Genomic DNA, 21,294 nt, shown 5'->3' on the forward strand with positions numbered 1-21,294 from the left:
AGGCACGACAATCTGTACGGTACATCGGCCACCTCCAGTCACGGGGGGGGGGGGTGGGGGTGATGGTGACGATGATGATGGTGGTGGTGGTGATGGTGATGGTGACGATGATGATGGTATTGATGATGATGAAGGTGACGATGATGATGATGATGATGATGGTGACGATAATGATGATGATGATGAAGGTGATGATTATGGTATTGATGATGATGAAGGTGACGATGATGATGATGATGGTGACGATAATGATGATGATGATGAAGGTGATGATTATGGTATTGATGATGATGAAGGTGGTGGTGATGATGATGATGATGATGGTGACGATAATGATGATGAAGGTGATGATTATGGTATTGATGATGATGAAGGTGGTGATGATGGTGATGATGATGATGGTGACGATAATGATGATGATCATGAAGGTGATGATTATGGTATTGATGATGATGAAGGTGATGATGATGATGATGATGGTGATGATGATGATGATGATGAGGGTGATGATGTTCTAGGGTTTAGGACTAATATGCGTGTCATGTACCCCAGTTCCGTCTGTAATGAGTCCTAGATACCTAGTTAGGTTAGCGTTTCCTACTCCCTATCGATTCCCAGTATTCCCATTTCTTATCCCAGTACTATTTTGCGTTTGACCTTTTCTTTATTCTAAGCGTGGCCAACCAACATTATTCTGGGTTTGAATCCAGAGTACATTCTAGAACTTTAAGTCACTTTAACTGTAAAATCAATGAATACATATACAAAATATCGTTGTAAATAGTATAGTTCCATAGGGGTGGTGGTAGTTTCCATATCCATTATAAAACATAAACTAGTCCACCTTTCTCTGTTACTAATGCAGTTCTATATTGAAAGCAAGACACATTCAGACACATTTAAAAATTGTTCTTACAAGTTAAAAACTCAGGCTTTTATGAAACATTCCATTGTGTTTCCATGTTTTCTTTCGGACCGTTTCGACTCACTTACCTTCTTCTGAGTTCTGCGTGGCTCTGAGACTGAACATCGTTTAGCGGCAGCTTCTATTCCATTATGGTTCAGTCAGCGATCACTGCAGACAAGAAGCTAAGTCTGGTCTCTTTTCAAAACTCACATCGAGGAGAACATATGTCAATATTAATATCAGTTGAACTCATCAGCCTAATATCAGTTAAACTCATCTTAGGAACCTGGAATACTTTGAGTGCAGGAGAAAGAGAATCATAGAAGTTCTAGATGTATCGGTCGTGTCTCGTTAGTATGTTGACATCCTCGTGAGCCATTATCAGTCATATAATAGATTGTCAAAAATATGCAGATCAAATGTTTCGTAAACGACCAGATGCACAGGTGGTGACAGAACGAATCATCGGATTGGATTCAGGGCTGAATCGATATTTATGGAACACTGTTTTGTTGTGGGCGACTTGTTGTCTGTTGATAGTAACGATGGAAAACACACTTCCAGAACTACACCCCCCCCCCCTTCTACACCAGAGCTCCAGCAGAAGCTCGTTTACCACACTGACCTGGGGAACCCAAGGCCATCGCGGTGGTGAGATGTTAAAGGGCCCCTATTGTTCCACCATCTTTATTAGCCATTACGAGAAAAAGCCATTTCAATAGACGCCATTCTGTGACATCAGAAGGAGATACAAGGCTCAGCCAGAGGAGGGGGAGCCACTGGCAGAGCGACCAAAAGAGCTGATCTGAATGGCTGAACATCACGCCTGGTGTTAAAATAGGGGCTCCTTTAAAACTGAAAAACTAAATTACACATTGTGGCCCAAAGATAAAGTGTAGACTGACAATTCTTTTATCTGAAACAGGAAGGGTGTCCTGGGAATGACCTTTAACCCCAGAGCAGGTGGTAAACCAGACTCTACTGTACTGTTACTCTTCTGTTAGGCTGTTGTATGAACCTCTCTGAGCTAGAACCTGTATCTCTAGACAGTTAGCTAGCTTCAGCTGACCTCTGTCATCCTATCTTAGACACATATGAATATATGAATATATGTATGCTAGTCTAGCCGTCATTAAACACCATACATGTTTTATATTCCTAACATATCCCCCTGCAGCAGCGATGCAAGTCTTGATGGGTAGACATAAAAAGGTAGTAGACGACTAGTAACACACGATTAAAACTAAACGGCAGCAATTCTACTTGCTACTACAGAATAGTGTTAATATTACCTTGTGAATTTGTAGATATTGTGAATCCAATTCCAATGTTCTTTGTGAATATGAATTGTCAGGTTATTTATTTTTACATTTGATAAAGTTAACGGCTGTCTTCTCGTCGGCCCAGTGACGCTGGGTGTTAAGGTGTTTTTAAACGTTTTATCCTTCTGAAAAAGTCGTGCTCATCGCTTGTTATTAAGATATCCGTACCTTGTGTGCACTTTGGAAGCCTAACTGTGAAGGAGCTGTCCCTCTCCGCTGTCCACACTGTGTTCCCTCACTGCATGCCCAGAGCGCCTCGCAGGTCCACCAGAGGACGGGGAGGAGGACACAGACTTGTAACGCTACCGACCACGGCCTCCCCGCGTCCCGATGCTCGTCGCCCCTCCGTGGAGGACTGGTCGTCACGACACACACGTCAACAGAACTCTTTATCTCGAGCGTCTCTGGATGGCCGGCGACGCCCCCTGTGTGAGATGTAGCAATGGAGAGGCAAATTAAAAACAACAAACCCTGTGTTGTGTCTTGGAGTTCGCTTGACAATCTGTAGGGGTCAAAGGTGTACGACAGGGGAGAGGGGGTTTCGACTCTGCGGTCATTTATGCAGACGCACCAAAGCAACTCAACTTGAATTCATGGGGTGGTCGGAAGAGAGGGATCAGGGCATCTCAGTGGACGATGCAGACAGCCAGGCCATGCCATCAGGGGGTCTCTACACAAAGTTGGGGACCACATCCGTGATCATCCTCCTAATAGCCGATAAGTGATCAGGAATAAGCAGATAATATTCTTTATATATATATATATGACATTTTCTAAAGGTCTCTCTTTAAAAGAGTGAACTACGGTTAACAACGTAGTATTGTTTGATGTTATTGTGCCCAGGCCTATTGTTGGTTCCAGTCCAGCCCTGGTTTAGAAGCACTAGACTCAACCTTACCCCTTTAAAGGCCGTGTTTTAATAATGTTTTACCTGCGTTTCACTGGCCTTTTCCCCATGGGTGGGCCTCACTGGGGGGATGATTCACTTGTTTTGTGGGTCATACTCTGTGACATAATTAAGGACGGTCAGGGTAATCTCTAGGGAACAAACGACGCAGATGTGGTGACGCGAGGTCACAGCGGGACAGAGAGAGCCTTTCCCAGGCTGAACCAAGCACCACGACAGCAGGCCAAATGCTAATCACACTATTGTATTAGACAACAATTAACCAATTAGGCTAATGAATAGGGCTGGGTGCCCATGTGAAATTGGAATCATTAGGAACACATTAGGAACATGCACCTTCTGATAACCTCGAATTAGCCTAAGTCTATTCTCAACATAAATCTGCGTTCACGCGCAGAAGTTCAGTTCTGTCCCTGTTCAGTGATTGTCTGCTTTGTGGACACTGTGACATAATAGTCTACTACAATGTGTTGTATAGGTTTAACAGCATCGCTTTCAGCCAATAGGAAACAGCTCACCTATCATGTTGGGCGCTGATTGGCTGCTATAAGCAGGGCAGTATAACTTTGACTAATGATTAAAAGAGATGAGTCACATCTCCTGGTTGTTCTCTAAATATTAGAACAATGTCTGTGTCCATGTCTATGAATTATGCGCCGTGCCAAAAGCTATTATTTCAGGCACAGACATTAAAAAAGTGTCATCGTTTAAACCCGGCACACATTACGACATTAATCAGTTTGCTTCTCCGCTCTGCGTGTACCGACATGGTTACAAGAAGAGGTTTGTGGATAGGAGAATAATGAAGCCCTTGGTGAGCGGAGAACGTACAGACTCAAATGAGCTCTCAGCAGTGAGTGATCTCACTGTGTAGGACACTAAATGAAACATATCCCAGCTTGGGGATGAAACTCAGTCTTGTTTCAATTCCCAAGGAGCTGATGAACTCTAAAGCAAGTGTACAATTGTTTTCTCAATAATAATTGTACTCATGCTAAAAGTGTTCAATCACATCTGAAACGGCCATTTTGTTTGGCCATGTCAAGACCATTCAGGTTCTGGAACATCCGGAAGATGTTCTGGAACATCCAGAAGGTGTTGCAGTACTGGAACATCTTCCAGATTTTTCAGAACCGTAGCTGATAAATTCTACGGTCTGAATTTCTTTAAATTATCTGGAGATATTGGAATGAGATGGAAGTGAAATCAAATGATGGCCTTTATTTAACAACCAGGTTTGAAATTGATAAGTCGTTCAAATATGTGCATTGTACATCCATGGACACTCCGTCTCACGATGTCCCCAGTGGCTTCAGAGGGTGGAGGTGACCTCCCCCATAATCGATCTACAAACACCTTCTCTCCCAGCGCCGTCTGACCCCCCTTGGAGAAAATTGGGTATTTTAGTGGCTCGTGGTTGTTATTTAAGAGTTTGGACTGTGTGTGTTTATATATGTGTGTGGGGGTTTGTATGTGTGTGTGAGTGTATGTAGATGTGTATGTGTGTGTGTATGTTTTTGATTGTGCGTATGTGTGTGTGTGTGTGTGTGTGTGTATGCATGTGTGTGTATGTGCATGTGTGCTGCTCTGTGTGATTCAGTGAGTCATCAGAAACGGTTTGGTTTCAGGTTGTTAGAAAGGTTCTTGTTTTAACTTCCATCAGGTCGGTCCGCTTCTCAGACGTGGTCTGGTTGCGTGTTGGCCGGGATTTGACGTGTTTAAAATAGTCCAAATAAATACAGAGCATCCATGTGTGTCGTGAATCCTGGAAGTTCAGAGCACGTTGGATCTTTCAGATGATAATAAGCGTTGTGTCGAACACTAATTACACTGACAAAACTCCAGTCCTAACGGGCTTTTAATTATTCAGGAGGAAACAACAGCTATTAGGCCTAACTGTGGCGGCTTTTGTTGCCTCAGAGATTGCAACTTTGCATAATGGTAGAGTACATGCTGCCCACACTTAAATCACAGCATGTAGACTAAAGATATAAAAAATAAAAAATGTAAACATTTACACATGGACTATGTACATGTCGGCTACAGTCAGTGTTATGTTAGGCTTGCATTGAACCGTATTATGTTTACGATTATGCAGATGAAAGACTCCAATATCAATTATATTCTGGTCACGTTTCTAGAGAACCAAATAAATATGACGTAGTGAAGTGTTTGTGTGTAAATCTTAAATGCATTTACAGTATGTACTGCTCTCGATTTACAATGAGTGCCTCACATTCACCCATTCCTAAACACAATCATACACACAATCACAGCGGTTTGAACCATGCAAGGCCACAGCCAGCTCGTCAGGAGTCGTTGGGGGTAGGTGCCATGTGCATGTGCGTGTGCCTGCATGTGTGTATTGTTACAACCTGGCTCATGGGTTTGCAACAACAGAGGGAGGCCACGAAAGACTATGGCCCAGTCCCATTTCTCCCCCCTTAACAAGAACACTTGCTTTGCGTGCCCTTAGCTGCAAGTCAGCTCCCGAGCTGGCTAGCGTTCAAGGGTTGATTTTAATGGAAAAACAGCGCTCCCAGTTGCTCCGTCCCAAGTATTGGGACACCCAACCCTTCGCGGGAATGCACAAAATCTAGGGTTGGGCTCATCGAGGGGAAGGGGGAGAATTGGGACAGGGCCTATGAGTAACTGCATGACGTTTAATCAAGGAAACATGAAATGTGCTACAACAAATACAAAATGTCCATCTGAACGCCAGGGAGAGAAAGCCAATTGGGCAGGACTGCTTTATAGGCTCCCAAGCCAAGCCGGCTCAGGTGCGTCGCATCAGAGCCCGTCTACGGAGAGCCTTGGCACTCTCTAGTGAGCCCCATTGTATCAAACTTGGTTGCAGTTCCACTAGAATTCCACTGGGGGTGATCGCATGAGTGTAGATTGAATGGGGGTCTATGGGGCTAGACTGCTAAATATATCTCTTTTTTGAAATATCGCAGATTTTATTGTAGATTCCGCAAGTTCAATATAGATTATAGTTCAAAAGTTGAATGAATGAGTACTTATGTAATTTAGATTTCTTACAGTTTGGGCCGTTGATGGCCATAGACGCTAGCAATCTGCTAATGAATGCTGATTGGTCAGGGACGGACTTGCGACTAATTACGACCAGAGACCCCGCTTGATGGCATCTGAAGCTGAAGCAGAATCAGAAACATTATCTTTGACTTTCCGTCAAAGTTAATTGTTATATATTATATGTATATATATTATATAGGCCTATATATATATAGTATATTATATATGCAGAAATGGCAAAGTGACTCAGAACTTGCCGTAAAGCAGGACTTCTGGCAGTGACGTCATCATCTTTTTGAACAGATTTTTAGAACAGAAAAGTGAACTTAAAAAATTCAGAGTGTATTATCTTAGCCCCCCCCCCCCCCCCCTTTTGAATGTGACTTTCAAATTACTTACTTACAAATTATTTACTTACAAACAATTACACCCTGAGAAAAGTGGAATTTGAGGGTGAAACCCTGTCGACTCTCACCGGTGAGCGCCCTCGCATGGACAGAGATGTGTTACCACAACCAGTTCAGAAACCGGAAGTCACCAGAGAGTGCCACTTCTCTTCATATTAGACATTCTCTGGCCGCATCTCACCAATTGGTGTGGCTCCGCCCACCAGCTCCCTGCACAGAATACACAACCAGCAAACAACAAAGGCAACCTTGTGGCCGTAACAGTAGGGGTGTGTGTGTGTGTGTGTGTGTGTGTGTGTAGCATGATGGGAGGATTCCCCAGGGTTTTGGGGGGGCAGGGCAGTGGGGGACCCCAGACTGAGCAGCCGTCTCTGAGCCGTTCAGCTCTGCTTCAGTAATTGGTGGTGGAGCGCCGGGGGACAGCAGGAGAAGGCCTTGATGCACCTCTGCCATCGCCTCAGTCACAGGAGCGGGACGGGAGCCGGTTCACCGTTAGCTAAGAGAGTACGGCCAGACACAGACTAGTCACCGGTCACCGTCGTGTTGAATGCATTTGTTTATTCATTTCACTTCCTGGACCTTCTCCCACCCCGTTAGTTAAAACAAAAGATTACACAAAGACAGAAGATACCAAATAAAAGCAACAGGCCATTTCCAAACGCTCTGTTAATCTCACTTGGTTCCTTCCTGGACACAGGGATCTATCCGAGCGTTAATGAGGCCCCTGAGAGAGGAGGAAATATACCACTTCCACGTTGTTACTCAGCAGAAATAACACAATGCTTACTTCAGAACTAGGCTCCTTGGTGGAAGCCAAGCAAAACATGCAATGCTATCTATATGTTAATGTGAAGCCACGTTTCTACATAGCAATACACGCAATGGTTTAATGTGATGTTATGTTAATGTGATGCCATTCATCATCATTGCAACACATGTAGTGACATGTTATAATGTGATGTTATGTTTATGTGATTTCATGCATGCCATGCTATGTTAATGTGGTGCTATGTTAACGTGGTGCTATGTTAATGTGGTGCTATGTTAACGTGGTGCTATGTTAACGTGGTGCTATGTTAACGTGGTGCTATGTCAATGTGGTGCTATGTTAATGTGGTGCTATGTTAATGTCATGCGTCTACATTGCAGGGTTTCTTCAGATCATCGGGATGTGAGCCTTCAGTGTGGCGGCGGTGTTCAGCTGGTTTTATGTATTGATTCTGGAGGGGAGGGGCGGGGGGACTCTACTCTCACTCTACTATCAACTCCCTACAGTCATGTGCGCACATTTGTGTGCCTGCGCATGTGTGTGTGTGTGTGTGTGTGTGTGCCTGTCCATGTGTATGTTTGTGTGCGTGTGAGTCCCTGAGCATGTGTGTGCCTGCGCATGTACATGATTGTGTGTGTGTGTGTGTGTGTGCCTGTGTGTGTGTGCCTGAGTGTGGATGTGTGCCTGTGTGTGTGTGTGCATGTGTGTGTGTGTGTGTGTGTGTGTGTGTGTGTGTGTGTGGCAATGTACAAGAGAGAGAATGAGATACAGTGTGTGTGTGTCTGTGTCTGCCTTAATGCGTGTGAGTGAGCTGCAGCTGCCAGAGCATACAGAGCCAGAACATTCCATTACCAACAGAGGAGAGCTGCTCAGCCGGGGTGCAGATGGTAGGGGGTCCCCCACAGAGGAGAGCCCCACCACGGAGGAGAGCCTCACCACAGAGCTCCCCCACAGAGGAGGACCCGTCCACGGAGCTCCACCACAGATCTCCCCCACGGAGGAGAGCCCCACCACGGAGGAGAGCCCCACCACGGAGCTCCACCAACGAGTTCCACCATGGAGGTGAGCCCCACCACGGAGGAGAGCTTCCCCACGGAGGAGAGCCCCACCATGGAGCTCCACCACGGAGCTGCAGAGACGCAGGGGAGGAGATTGGCAATGTACAAAAGAGAGAATGAGAAACAGCGTGTGTGGCTGTGTGTGTGTGTGTGTGTGTGTGGTGGAGTGTGTGGTAAGGTGGTCTTGTCCTTGAATTGAAATGTTTCTTGGTCGGCTGACACACACACACACACACCACTGATCCAGGGTGAGTGATATTTACATAAGACGTAATAAAGTAAGGGTGTGTATAATAGTGTCTGTGAGTGTGTGTGTGTGTGTGTGTGTGTGTGTGTGTGTGTGTGTGTGTGTTTGTCTCTCTCTCTCTCTCTCTCTCTCTCTCTCTCTCTCACTCTCTTATCAGTCTCTCTCTGTGTTCATGTCTCTCAGTCTTTGAGTGAGTGAGTGTGTCCCTCTCTCCCCCTCCTACCTCCTCCCCCTACCTCCCCCCTCGCTCCCTCTCCTTGTGGGGTCTATCCATGCATGGCTGATGTTCAGATTAGTATCCCTGACTGCTTCCTGCTCTACGAGCGTGCAAGGGCGTATGAATCCCCCCCCCCCCCCCCCTCTCCCCCCTCTCTCAGGAATCCATTGATTTTGGTACGGAGCTGAGAGAGGTTCAAGACATGCAGAGGCTCGTCGTTTCCACTCGCTTGTCTTGGTTGACGGCCGAGGGGGCGAACAGCAGAGCCCGGCCTTCAGACGAGACAAGACTGAGAGACACAAACACAAACACAAGGCCAGCCCAGAGATATGAGGGCAACAACAACAACGCACAAAACATACAGGTTAAAGATAAGCAAAGGAGGGAGGGAGGGAGGGGGAGAGAGAGAGAGACACACACACACACACACACACACACACACACCCCCACACACACACACACACACACACACACACACACAACTCTGGATCAATCAGGACTTTATCTTATTTATAGTTAGAAATATATATATATATATAAAATGAATATTAAAAAATTACATAAAATGTGTATCCAAAATTCTCTTTTCTTGGGATAAAAACGAGGTAATGTGTCGCCCCATGGTGGCCGCACCCGGCATCACACATTAAACCACCTGAACGCAATACAAGGTCTGGACTGGATATATGTATACTGTTGAATGCTACAATATTCTGACAGATATTAATAATATGACATAGAATTTTGACAAAATCAAAGTTATAATATAACACAAAATAATATTTTAGCTTAACTTCATTTGTCTTTATTTTACATTATCTAATGTAACCGTTGAATGTAGCCGTTTGTTTGAACTGCTATCTGATCATCGTTCAGATAAGTGACCATGAGTAAAGGCGTCAATATGATGCCCGTCTCCATCACCGCTTCAGTAGGCCTACACAGAGGCGTTGCCTTCATGTCCACCAGCTGAGGTTGATTTGATTTCCGAGCGCCAGCCCATTCCGCCCATTCCTCACTCCGAGGTAATGGAAAATGTGATGAGAATCCCATCATCAGCTCTCCCAAACAGATGGCTGCGGTCCACAGCGGTGACATCAGCCAGGCACACGCCTTTAGGAGTCACATGGGAGTCGGCCTCCACTCACCCAGGTTGACAGAGAGACCACCGGGTGATCCTCCCGCAGACTCGCAGTCCCTACAGAGAGACCAAGAGACCAAAACTGGGTTGTTTTGTGTTTGATGCAAATGTAATTTGAAGTGACAGAGAGGAATAACGCATTCATGCACAGCAGGCTAATTGCTTAGTTATTATTATATGCGATAGGCTGTATGATATGTAAGTATAATGTAATAATACCAGAAGGGAATGTTGAGCAAATGACAGTGAAAAATAAATAAATAATAATGATAATAATAATATATACAAATTTTATATATAATATAATATTTATATATTTATAAATTTTATATATAATTTATAAATACAATACTATATATATATATAAACATATTTTTATTTTTATTTTTTTTATTATTATTATTATCATTTAATAATATATATATATCATAACACTACTAAATATGCAGGAAAAATGTCATAACGTCTGACGATGCCTTCTGCGTGTGTATGTGTGCGTCTGTTCGAAGTTTGGTTTAATTGACGCTGATAACGGTGATGCCAAAATACCTAGCATCAGTTTGGTCTAGAACGCAGCATCCCGTTATCTCGCGGGATCTTCCTCCTCTTCTCGTAGCATCGCGTCGCTACTCGCTAGCAGCGTTAGTTGCTACACCCGCCACTAGCGCTTTCCGGTGTCAAATGTCAGCCGTTAACCAAACAAATCCTCAGGTTTTCTTCTCGTCGTGACAATAACCTAGCCGTTTACAGATACATTAGCTTCGGGGTTGTCCGCCGAGCCGACCCCAGTGTGTAACTGGTGGCTAACCCGTAGCTAGATGAGAGGCTGTTAGCCGAGGTGTGGGCAGGTCGCTGTAGCCTCCATAGCCGCTCCCCCCCCCCCCACCCTCCCCACACCCCACCCCCCCGCTGCAGAGCCGCTGAAGAGCCGCTCCCCCCCTGCTGAATAGCCGCTCTCTGCCCGCTGAAGAGCCGCTCTCCGCCCGCTGCAGAGCCGCTCTCCCCCCGCTGAAGAGCCGCTCTCCCCCCCGCTGAAGAGCCGCTCTCCGCCCGCTGAAGAGCCGCTATCCTCCCGGAGGTGTGGGCAGGTCGCCGCAGAGCCTCTCTCCTCCCGGACCCGGGTTCATGTCGGCCCGCCAGACACAGCCACACCGCGCGGGAGAGCAGACAACCTGCGTTTAATGTTTCGCCAGGACGTCAGTGTGCCGTCTTTTATTCCGTCTTGTTTGTATCTTTTCCAACACGAGAAGAGGAACATGTCCAGGTACAACGTGTACAGCCTCCTGGACTGGGTCTACGGCGGCGTGGACCCCAAGTTCGAGGGCAACGGGGGGCCCGAGTGCGCCGCGTTCCTCGCCCCCCAGCAGCGGCTGAGCGAGAGCCTGGTGGTTGTCCTCATCTCCCTCCTGGAGATCGCCCTGTCGCTGAGGAAGATCCGCCGCTCGAAGGAGTTGCAGGTCCCGGGGAGAGACTGGACCCGGACGCAGAGCCAGGACAGTCTGGGGAAGAACCTGTTGCTGGTCTCCCTGTGCATGACTTTTGGGATTGAGGTCGGGTTTAAATTTGCCACCAAGACTGTGATCTACCTGTTGAACCCCTGCCACGTGATGACCATGGTGCAGGTGAGCATGCCACCGCTTAGAGACTATAGGGTGGTTCTGGAGCTCTAGTCCTTACTATGTTATGCGCCAATGCTTGTATTTTTCAGACACTTGTAGGATGCACTGGATCAGATAATAAGTATTATAAGACTATATCAGCTAAGGGATATTCATCCATCTTCATCTACATATATATCATGCATCTAGTTATTGTCCAAGAAACCTGTTGTAACTTGATGTGCTTGACACGGAACTCCCATTTGATTCAGAACACATAGCCCAGATCTCAGCCCAGGGTGTGTAGCGTTTCACTCTATTCAGGACATCATCTGCAGAAATTCTTCTATTGCTTCACTCTTACTTACTTACTACTGTTACACTTCACTGTGCACTTACTCTTGCATCAAAAACCTACATCTGTCATTCTGAAATGACTAGTAAGACTTGCATTTCTACTTTTAAATGTAAGTGAATGGATATATATGACTAGTCACAATTCAGTTGTTACTAGAAAGACTTTAATTTACGAGAAATATTGTAATTATAGTTTTCTTATTCTTGCAAGTAAGAATTACGTTTTTGCTCGTAAGAATTAAATTCTTACTAGTACCAATTTAAACATGGATATGTTCATAGAATATAGCTTTTACATTAACAGCTAAAAGGTCTTCGCTTCCTCTGTAAACCTCAGTGCCTCCATCACATCCGGCCTCTAAAGGTCACAGCGTGGGCCGAGGTCGGCCTCCTCACACCAGCCCCAGGGTTTGTACTCCAGGCATCGTGTGTGAACTGAGCTTTGACTCCTGGAACAGTAGCATGGTCCCGATCTCCCAGGAGAACGCCCAGAGCTCCTCTTAGAGGAGCAACCAAACAAACACTGATGGATCTTTAGCCTGTTCTCCAACCCTCATGTTCCCTCAAAGTCCCTCGAGTATCTGAGAGAGGATGAGGTAATGGAGTGTGTTTATACCCAGGCCATTATCTCACGATGGGCACCAGAGCCCCGCCCGGCCACAGTGTAGCTCCATGGGGTAGGGCAGAAATTAAATCATCCGTTTCCGTCTGTGGATGTATCGTCATGAAACTTGACTTATCAACTTATCGTGTTTTTAGAGCATCATTTTATAACATCAGGGAAAGGAAAACTCGTTTCAGTCAGACGTCTTGGTTTCAACGTCCGCGTGCCCTGACGTAACGAGCCTCCGTGAGACGGTCAGAACCTGGTCAGCGTCGGGTTCATCCATCCAGGGTCAAAGTCCTCCTGGTCCTCCTGACGGGTTCATCTCTGCGTGGGCTGTCACTGCGGTAGGGGGTGGACAGGGTGGAGGAGCCAGGTGTGGTGGGCCCTAGACTACCCACCACTACTGGCTCCTCCACCCATGGGTGGGGTGGGGCAGTGGGGGCCATTGTATGTGTTTTAGGGTGTTTGACTCCCGGTCAGAAGGGTGTGCTGTCCGCACTCTCCTCCTCCTTGAAGGAGTCCTGGAGTCCTAACCCTAACCCTAGTTGTGAGAATCCTTAATCCTTAAAAAAAAATCCTTAATACATCGGAAATAAAGTTCTAATGAGCAAATAGTACTCTCCACGTGACGAGGTGTCTGACAGCGGTACGGGCTACAAGCCCTGCTGCCATGCCAAGGTCGTCACTGGTTCAACCACATCTCCCCAAGGTCGTCACTGGTTCAACCACATCTCCCCCCAGGGTCATCTCTTTTGTTGTTGTTTTGAATCTGAAGTGTACCGGATTGGCCCTCAGGGTGTGGTTGACAACGCTCTCCCAATGGTGAGAGAATGGGCAAACTGGGGTTGGAAACACGAGACCGTGTGACTCCATTGGTTTGCAGGAACCGTTGACCTAGTTAGTTGTATTGTAACCTGGTTTGTGACACCCATGAGAAGATGTTGGTTTATTAAAGGCCAGTGATCCTAGCCTCCAGCACCCAATGTATTGGTGCGAACCAAAGAGGAGGAGGTTATTATGATTATACTTTTGTAACTTCATTTATTTCAGCAAAATAACTCGGGCTGTCAATTTCTGGTCGCTTCGTTGGTCGACCAAATTGTCAGTGTTTGGACAGTCACTGGGGTTACTTTCATAAAGAAAACCCTTCCCGAAAGAAAACCCCACCCCGCTAGGTGGAATGTCAGTCGTCCAGGAGTTTCTTGGGTTGACTACAGTCCTACCGATCACCTCATTTTCCTAATCTAGCTCAACAGGTCTTCTACCGAGGATGGAAATTGAAGCTTCAGAGTTCATTCTAAATATGTAAAGTAATTGTGTGTGTGTGTGTGTGTGTGTGTGTGTGTGTGTGTGTGTGTGTGTGTGTGTGTGTGTGTGTGTGTGTGTGTGTGTGTGTGTGTGTGTGTGTGTGTGTGTGTGTGTGTGTGTGTGTGTGTTAAACAGGATCTGACTAGTAAAGTGCAATCCTTTGTGCTCCACAGATCTTCCTCCTGGCATGTCCACCATGCAAAGCTTCCATGATCATATTCAGGTGAGGAGGAGGTCCTTCTTATCTTTATGTAGGGCCGGACTGTTCTGTGACTTACTGAGTTTCACCAGGAATAAATTCTCCATTTATTTAATGACTCTGTTAACAAAATAATTAAATTAATTTGTTTATTTTCCCCAAACAAAAGGCTATTTTTTGTTCAAAGTGAAAGTATTCCAGTGCTCTTGTGTGTGAGAGGTAGGGCTCCTCAAGCTCTTCATCCACATGTTGTCTTGTTTAGTGGCTTCACCCTCACTGCTGACGTTGTGAGCAGTGGGCAGTGAGCACTGAGCAGTCCCTCATGTGAGCAGTGGTCACTGCATATGGAATAGTGGCATCCCCGAGACAGAATCCTGTCGCTAGGATACAACATAACTCAAGAACACAACACGAGTGTGGCATCATAACAGAGCCAGGCCTGTCTGAACACACTGCTGCCCACCGCGGCCACAACCACTCCCTCCAACCTGGTGGCTCACTGGAACTCCCACCACTCGCTGGAACTCCAACCGCTCCCTCCAACCTGGTGGCTCACTGGAACTCCAACCGCTCCCTCCAACCTGGTGGCTCACTGGAAATCCAACCTGGTGGCTGCTTCCCAAGGCCTCGCTGGAACTCCAACCCTCCGATCAACGGGTTAATGCTGCAAGATTCCCTATCAGTGGCCCATCTTGTAGACCAAGGCTTCAACACTTCCAGGGTTAGGGATTTGATTCCCTGTCTAGCTCTGCTGGTAGAGCAAGGCTTCAACACTTCCAGGGTTAGGGGGTTGATTCTAATAAATAATTTTTCGCCTGCTGCTACATTCTGTTCGCCTGCTGCAGATCGCTACAGAAAACTCTTTCTGCCTGCAGGTTCTCTGCGCAGAGAACCGACTTTATCTAATATAAAATATTAGATAAGGTAATTCATCGTTGATTGTCTTTAATGATCATCACAAAAGTAGGAAGTGATTAGCAAAGTCTGAGTAGCAAACTCGGATGTATATATATATTTTTGAAAATCACGCATGGAAATGTACATAAAAATTGTTGCATCGATAATCATTTTAGAATCGAATCGTGAGGTCCCAAGAGATTCCCACCCCTAGTTGATTCCCTGTCTAGCTCTACTGTCGGTGCAAGGCATTAACACTGCCAGGGTTAGGGGTTTGATTCCCACTGTACGATAAGAGTCCACAACAGATGTGTTACTGAGTTAATTTGAGGAAGTAGTTCTTGGCGGTTGGCTCTTCTGGAATGTCCACAGAGGTTCCTGTTGGGAAAGGCGTGTGGCCGGGGCAGGTGGTTGTAACTACTGGTTACAACATCAACGCTCAGGCCAGAGGTCCTGGGTTTGATTCCCCAACCTGTTGAGTAAAACACCAAACTTCACCCACCGCCTGTGTGCCAGTTTGTAGCTAGGAGCTTCCAGAGTTCTCTGTCCCGCTCCCGTCGCCACTCGCTGAACACCACAGGGCTTGGAATGGGGTGTGCATATGGAGTAATCCCTTACAGGGGGACGCCTGTGCGTGAATTCTTTTAACGTGGGGAGACTGGTGCACTGACAGCCACCACACACTCCTTGACAGAGGGAGGTATAACCAACGGTATGGACTCCATGACGGCTGGAGGCCCCACATCTCTGCTGCAGCCTTCTTCCACCTTTGCCGCCGTTGTAGTGATCCACTCAGACACCGTCCTCCGCCTGCTTTGCTGTTGAGGTCTTTTCTTGAGTCACACTTTGTCTGGCACCTCCCCCTCGACCTTACCGCCAAGGGTGACCCTACCAGGGGCTCAGCCCCAGAGGCATTGCTCTTGGGATCTCAGGTACACACAAGCCTCTCCACCACTACAAGGCAGCGAATCTCCGGAGAGGAAGTAAAACACCAAAGCACTGGTGAAGCTCCATCATGACCTGTTCTTTATTAATGACAATAACTAATTTCATAGGTAAATAACCAAAGAGATATAAATCAAAAAGTAAAATGACTTTATTACACAATACAAATAAGGTGAAATTAGTAATGAAATGCATCATAATTGATCATGAATGCTGACTCTGTGGTGTTGATTAGTGACCTGGAGGCTCTGTGTCGTTTTAAACAGTTCTTTGTCGTTTTAAACAGTTCTTTGTGTCGTTTTAAACTTTTCTGTGTGTTGTTTTAAACTGTTCTGTGTGTCGTGTTAAACTCCTCTGTGTTGTGTTAAACTGTTCTGTGTGTCGTGTTAAACTGTTCTGTGTGTCATGTTAAACTGTTCTGTGTCGTGTTAAACTGTTCTGTGTGTCGTGTTAAACTGTTCTCTGTCGTGTTAAACTGTTCTGTGTCGTGTTAAACTGTTCTGTGTGTCTTGTTAAACTGTTCTCTGTGTCGTGTTAAACTGTTCTGTGTGTCGTGTTAAACTGTTCTCTGTCGTGTTAAACTGTTCTGTGTCGTGTTAAACTGTTCTGTGTGTCTTGTTAAACTGTTCTGTGTGTCGTGTTAAACTGTTCTGTGTGTCGTGTTAAACTGTTCTCTGTCGTGTTAAACTGTTCTCTGTCGTGTTAAACTGTTCTCTGTGTCGTGTTAAACTGTTCTGTGTCGTGTTAAACTGTTCTGTGTCGTGTTAAACTGTTCTGTGTCGTGTTAAACTGTTCTGTGTGTCGTGTTAAACTGTTCTCTGTGTCGTGTTAAACTGTTCTCTGTGTCGTGTTAAACTGTTCTGTGTGTCGTGTTAAACTGTTCTGTGTGTCGTGTTAAACTGTTCTGTGTGTCGTGTTAAACTGTTCTCTGTGTCGTGTTAAACTGTTCTGTGTGTCGTGTTAAACTGTTCTGTGTGTCGTGTTAAACTGTTCTCTGTGTCGTGTTAAACTGTTCTGTGTGTCGTGTTAAACTGTTCTGTGTGTCGTGTTAAACTGTTCTGTGTGTCGTGTTAAACTGTTCTCTGTGTCGTGTTAAACTGTTCTGCGTGGTGTTGTGTTGCAGGCTGCAGGTCCACATGTTGAACGGTGCGCTGCTGGCCCTGATCTTCCCCATCCTCAACACCAGACTGGTGAGTCTTCATCATATTCACAACCGGCCATACAGTAAACTACCATCAATCATTATTATTAATATATACATTATTATGAAGAGAAGGCCTATGCTCTATGGGGTGTATGACCCCTAACATATCAGACCAACACACTGAACCAGCCTTACTTTATAATACACACTAGTGGAGGACTGATAGCATTACTGTATAATTCACAGTAGTGGAGGACTGATAGCCTTACTGTATAATTCACGGTAGTGGAGGACTGATAGCCTTACTGTATAATACACAGTAGTGGAGGGCTGATGAGGCAGTGAGTTACCGTCTGCCCTTGGGGGAGAGGAGGCCGTTCAGCGGGGAGTGTACAGACCATGTTTCAGTAAGGCGCTCCGGGTTTCGCTCCCCGGGGTGGGAGCCGTCCTGTGAACTCACAGTTGTCGTGGGAACGTTAAAGTGCTTCTCACTCCCAGCCTGTGGTGGAACCGGTCCTGGCCCTGGAGACCCCCCAGGGGAGAGGGTCCTGGGGGGGGACACCATGCTGCTCAGTGTAATGGGAGAGCAGAGCCTCAGTGGGGCTGATGGGTAGAACAGTCTGGTTCTGGTCCAGTGGAGTCACAACCCAGCCCTGGTCCACTCTCCCCACCTCTCCCCCTCCTCTTCCCCACCTCCTCTCTCCCTCACCTCCTCTCCCTCTCCCCACCTCCTCTCTCCCTCCTCTCCCCTCCCCACCTCTCCCACCTCCTCCTCTCCACCACCTCTCTCCCCATGTGTCATGAACAATTGTCATTCATCTTTGTCCTAATAAATGATTCTATTTTAATTAAAATAACTGGTTGCTGTGCTGACCTTTGACCCCTGACCCCGTTCCCTCCCCAGCTGCCATTTGAGAAGGAGATCTACTACATCCAACACGTGATGCTCTACCTGGTGCCCGTCTACCTGCTGCGGAAAGGAGGTGAGCTCCGCCCCCATTGCGCTGACGCTAGGATAACGGCAGCATAAGTTAAGTTACACTTTATTGTCCATTTTTGGGGGAAATTCTTTGTCTGCTTTTGACCCATCCGGGAGCCGGTGAACACCCGGAGCAGTGGGCAGCGGCAGTGCAGCGCCCGGGGAGCAGGTGGGGGGTTCAGGTGCACCTCATCTGTGGATGAGGACGTAGGAGAGTGCTGCACAACCACTCACCCCGTCCATATTTTTACCTACCGGTCGGGATTCGAACCGGCCACCCTCCGGTTACCGGTCCAACTCTTTAACCAGTAGGCCACGGATGCCCATGGGAGGGATGCTCTGATGCTAGGCTAACGGCAGCATGGGAGGGATGCTCTGACGCTAGGCTAACGGCAGCATGGGAGGGATTCTCTGACGCTAGGCTAACGGCAGCATGGGAGGGATGCTCTGACGCTAGGCTAACGGCAGCATGGGAGGGATGCTCTGACGCTAGGCTAACGGCAGCATGGGAGGGATGCTCTGACGCTAGGCTAACGGCAGCATGGGAGGGATGCTCTGACGCTAGGCTAACGGCAGCATGGGGGGTTAACCCCGATATGAAGATCTCTGGGCTCTAATAGAAGGGAGCCGGACCCCCGCGCCCCCCTCTCTAGGCCCCTATTCGCTGTTAGAAGCCATTTTCTAAATCAGTCCCCTTGTGACATCACAAGTAGCAGCTGCCGGCCAGGCGACAGTGGATTGATCATCAATCAATCAACACCTGGGGGCGGGACTAGAGTCGTTGACCAATGGGCTCCCAGGGAGGCCTGGGGGTCTCTGCTCGTATCCGGGCAGACCGTAAGACCGCGTTAAGGCACAGAGCTTCGCTACTGCGTTGCCGTGGAAACCTGCCCGGCAACCCAGTGATACAGGAGGCTAGCCAAGCTAAGTGCCTTCCCTTCGCCTTGGTATTCAAATAGGCCGTCCAATGAGAGGACTGCGTCTCAGTGCACCATGGCAACCTAGAACAGACACGCAGCCACGGTACACTCTGTCCTGGGAACCACCACACGATACCATGCACTCAGTGTGTGTGTGTGTGTGTGTGTGTGTGTGTGTGTGTGTGTGTGTGTGTGTGTGTGTGTGTGTGTGTGTGTGTGTGTGTGTGTGTGTGTGTGTGTGTGCGCAGGTGCCTACAAGCCGGAGCCCCTGGGGGACATGTGGTGGGCCCTCCTCTCCACGGGGATCCTGTTCCTCTATCACTTCATCTTCCTGCAGGGCCTGGGCATGGTGAGTCTCCTGCAGTGCCCCCCGCTGGCCGCACGCCGCACCGCGCCTCACAGTCCTATGCCTTGTCCATGACAACAGAGGGCCCAAGCCGTGATGTCACTATAGCATCAGTGTGGTGTCACTATAGCCTATAAGGGGGGGGGGGGTCAGGGTTAGAGGGGGTTAGGGGGGCAGGGTCATAGTCATACGGCCTGTTCAGCTCTTTGAGGCTGGACGGCGAAAGAAATACAGTTGAATAGAATCACGCATCACATCCCACATCCCACCCGGGTGATGAAGTCTCCCCTGTGGTTGCCAGGTGACGGAGGTGAACCTGAACAGCATGCTGTGTCCGGCGGTGTCGGACCCCTTCTACGGGCCGTGGTACCGCGTCTGGGCCACGGCCCACCAGACCCTCCTCACACTGCTGCACGGCAAGGCGCTCACCTTCCTGTGCCAGCACGCCGCGCCCGCCTGCCACGCCCTGCTCGACTCTGCGCGCCTGCGCAGCAAGAAGATGGACTAACCTCCTCCTCCTCCTCCTCCTCCCAGTCCTCCTCCTCCTCCTCCACCACCACGTCCTCCTCCTCCTCCCAGTCCTCCTCCGTTCCTCCAGAAGACCACACGTTCGCCTTTTCGTTCCAGTATGCCTGTTTTCGTTCTAATTTCTTTCGTTCTCATTTTCTTTCTTTACTTTTCTAAAAGTCTCTCTCACTCTCTCTCACACACTCTGTCACACGCTCTCACTCTCTCTCTCACTCTCTCTCACTTTCTAGCTCTCTCGCTCTCTCTCTCCATTATAACGTGAGTATTCTGAGATCCGTGAACGTCCTTCTTTCTAGTGGTGAGCCCGGCTCTACTGCTTAGAACAGAGACCTCCTGGGGCCCCTGAGGGTCCAGAGACCCCCCTGGTGTCCTGAGATCCCCCAGGGTTTCTTGAGGGCCCAGAGACCGCCTGGGGTCCAGAGACCGCCTGGGGTCCCGAGGGCCCCTGAGGGTCCAGAGAGTTGGGTCTCAGCACGGGTCGGAGAGGAGATCTCTAGAATCTACTCCAGGGAATTTCTCAGCAGAGGTTTTGGTTCTGTTGCCTTGTTTTAGTTTTTTACGTCGTTTTGAACACTGAGTTGAAGTTGTCCTGAAAACCTTAAATTTTCATACGTGTGTGTGTGGGCAAATGTGTGTGTTGTGTGCGTGTAAGAAGCATTATTTTCTTTGTATATTTCCTAAAAGTAACATGTAAAATATTGTAGTCATTCATACATTTCAAAGCATAAAAAAAAAGACTGTGGTCCTGTTTACTATTTATGATTACTCCATGGGCGTAGTCATGACGACTACGACCTGTCCTCCACGGGGGGGTTACTCCACCCACCGTCGTCTTGTGGGTGTGAACGAACACGACAACACTCTGTGTTTCTATTGGTCAGCCATTTCACAGCATTCCAATCGCCATGACGACATTGTGTGTGTGTGTGTGTGTGTGTGTGTGTGTGTGTGTGTGTGTGTGTGTGTGTGTGTGTGTGTGTGTGTGTGTGTGTGTGTGTGTGTGTGTGTGTGTGTGTGTGTGTGTGTGTGTGTGTGTGTGTGTGTGTGTGTGTCCTACTCTGCCGGTAACAATAACATGTCTAACCAGAGTATTCTAGATTGTTCTAGAGCAGCCGTGGTTTCAGCTCGCGGCCGTAGACCGGGGAACTCGACCAACACGCCACGTGAGACGAGATCCATTCATGATGTTAACTTTGCCTCAATTGATAATTGTAATGTTTCCCGTACTTGGAGTTTTGAGGGATTTTCACTCTGTGTATTACTGTAGCATACGTTTTAAAGGCAGCGGTGAGTTTTTTGTACCATGTTTGGCTCCACTGTGCTGTATTGACAATAAAAGAGCATTCGGTCCATCAGTCATCAATGCCTCAAGGATTCATTCGTACGTACTTCTTATCAGTTGGTGAAATGTTTTACACTATATGCTAAGTTTCCATCTGTGCATCGTGTGGATCA

The 21,294-nt window shown here is 47.4% G+C and overlaps 1 protein-coding gene across 1 annotated transcript; it reads left to right on the top strand.

The window, feature by feature from the left end:
- The first annotated feature begins 10,632 nt into the window (after positions 1 to 10,632).
- Positions 10,633 to 21,181, top strand: tmem164 (transmembrane protein 164). Its single transcript, XM_084474735.1, has 6 exons — positions 10,633 to 11,633; positions 14,055 to 14,104; positions 17,046 to 17,112; positions 17,971 to 18,049; positions 19,214 to 19,314; positions 19,613 to 21,181. The coding sequence occupies exons 1-6, from the start codon at positions 11,193 to 11,195 to the stop codon at positions 19,817 to 19,819; spliced, it is 945 nt and encodes a 314-aa protein (XP_084330861.1). The 5' UTR covers positions 10,633 to 11,192; the 3' UTR covers positions 19,820 to 21,181.
- Positions 21,182 to 21,294: the final 113 nt, after the last annotated feature.

The sequence above is a fragment of the Micromesistius poutassou genome (genome assembly GCF_964030765.1).
Source record: "Micromesistius poutassou genome assembly, chromosome: 10".
Taxonomy (NCBI): Eukaryota; Metazoa; Chordata; class Actinopteri; order Gadiformes; family Gadidae; genus Micromesistius; species Micromesistius poutassou.

Coding starts and splice junctions, on each gene's coding strand:
- tmem164 (XM_084474735.1), top strand. CDS start 11,193: ATGTTTCGCCAGGACGTCAGTGTGCCGTCTTTTATTCCGTCTTGTTTG. Junction 17,113..17,970: donor CCATCCTCAACACCAGACTG/GTGAGTCTTCAT, acceptor TTCCCTCCCCAG/CTGCCATTTGAGAAGGAGAT. Junction 19,315..19,612: donor TCCTGCAGGGCCTGGGCATG/GTGAGTCTCCTG, acceptor TGTGGTTGCCAG/GTGACGGAGGTGAACCTGAA.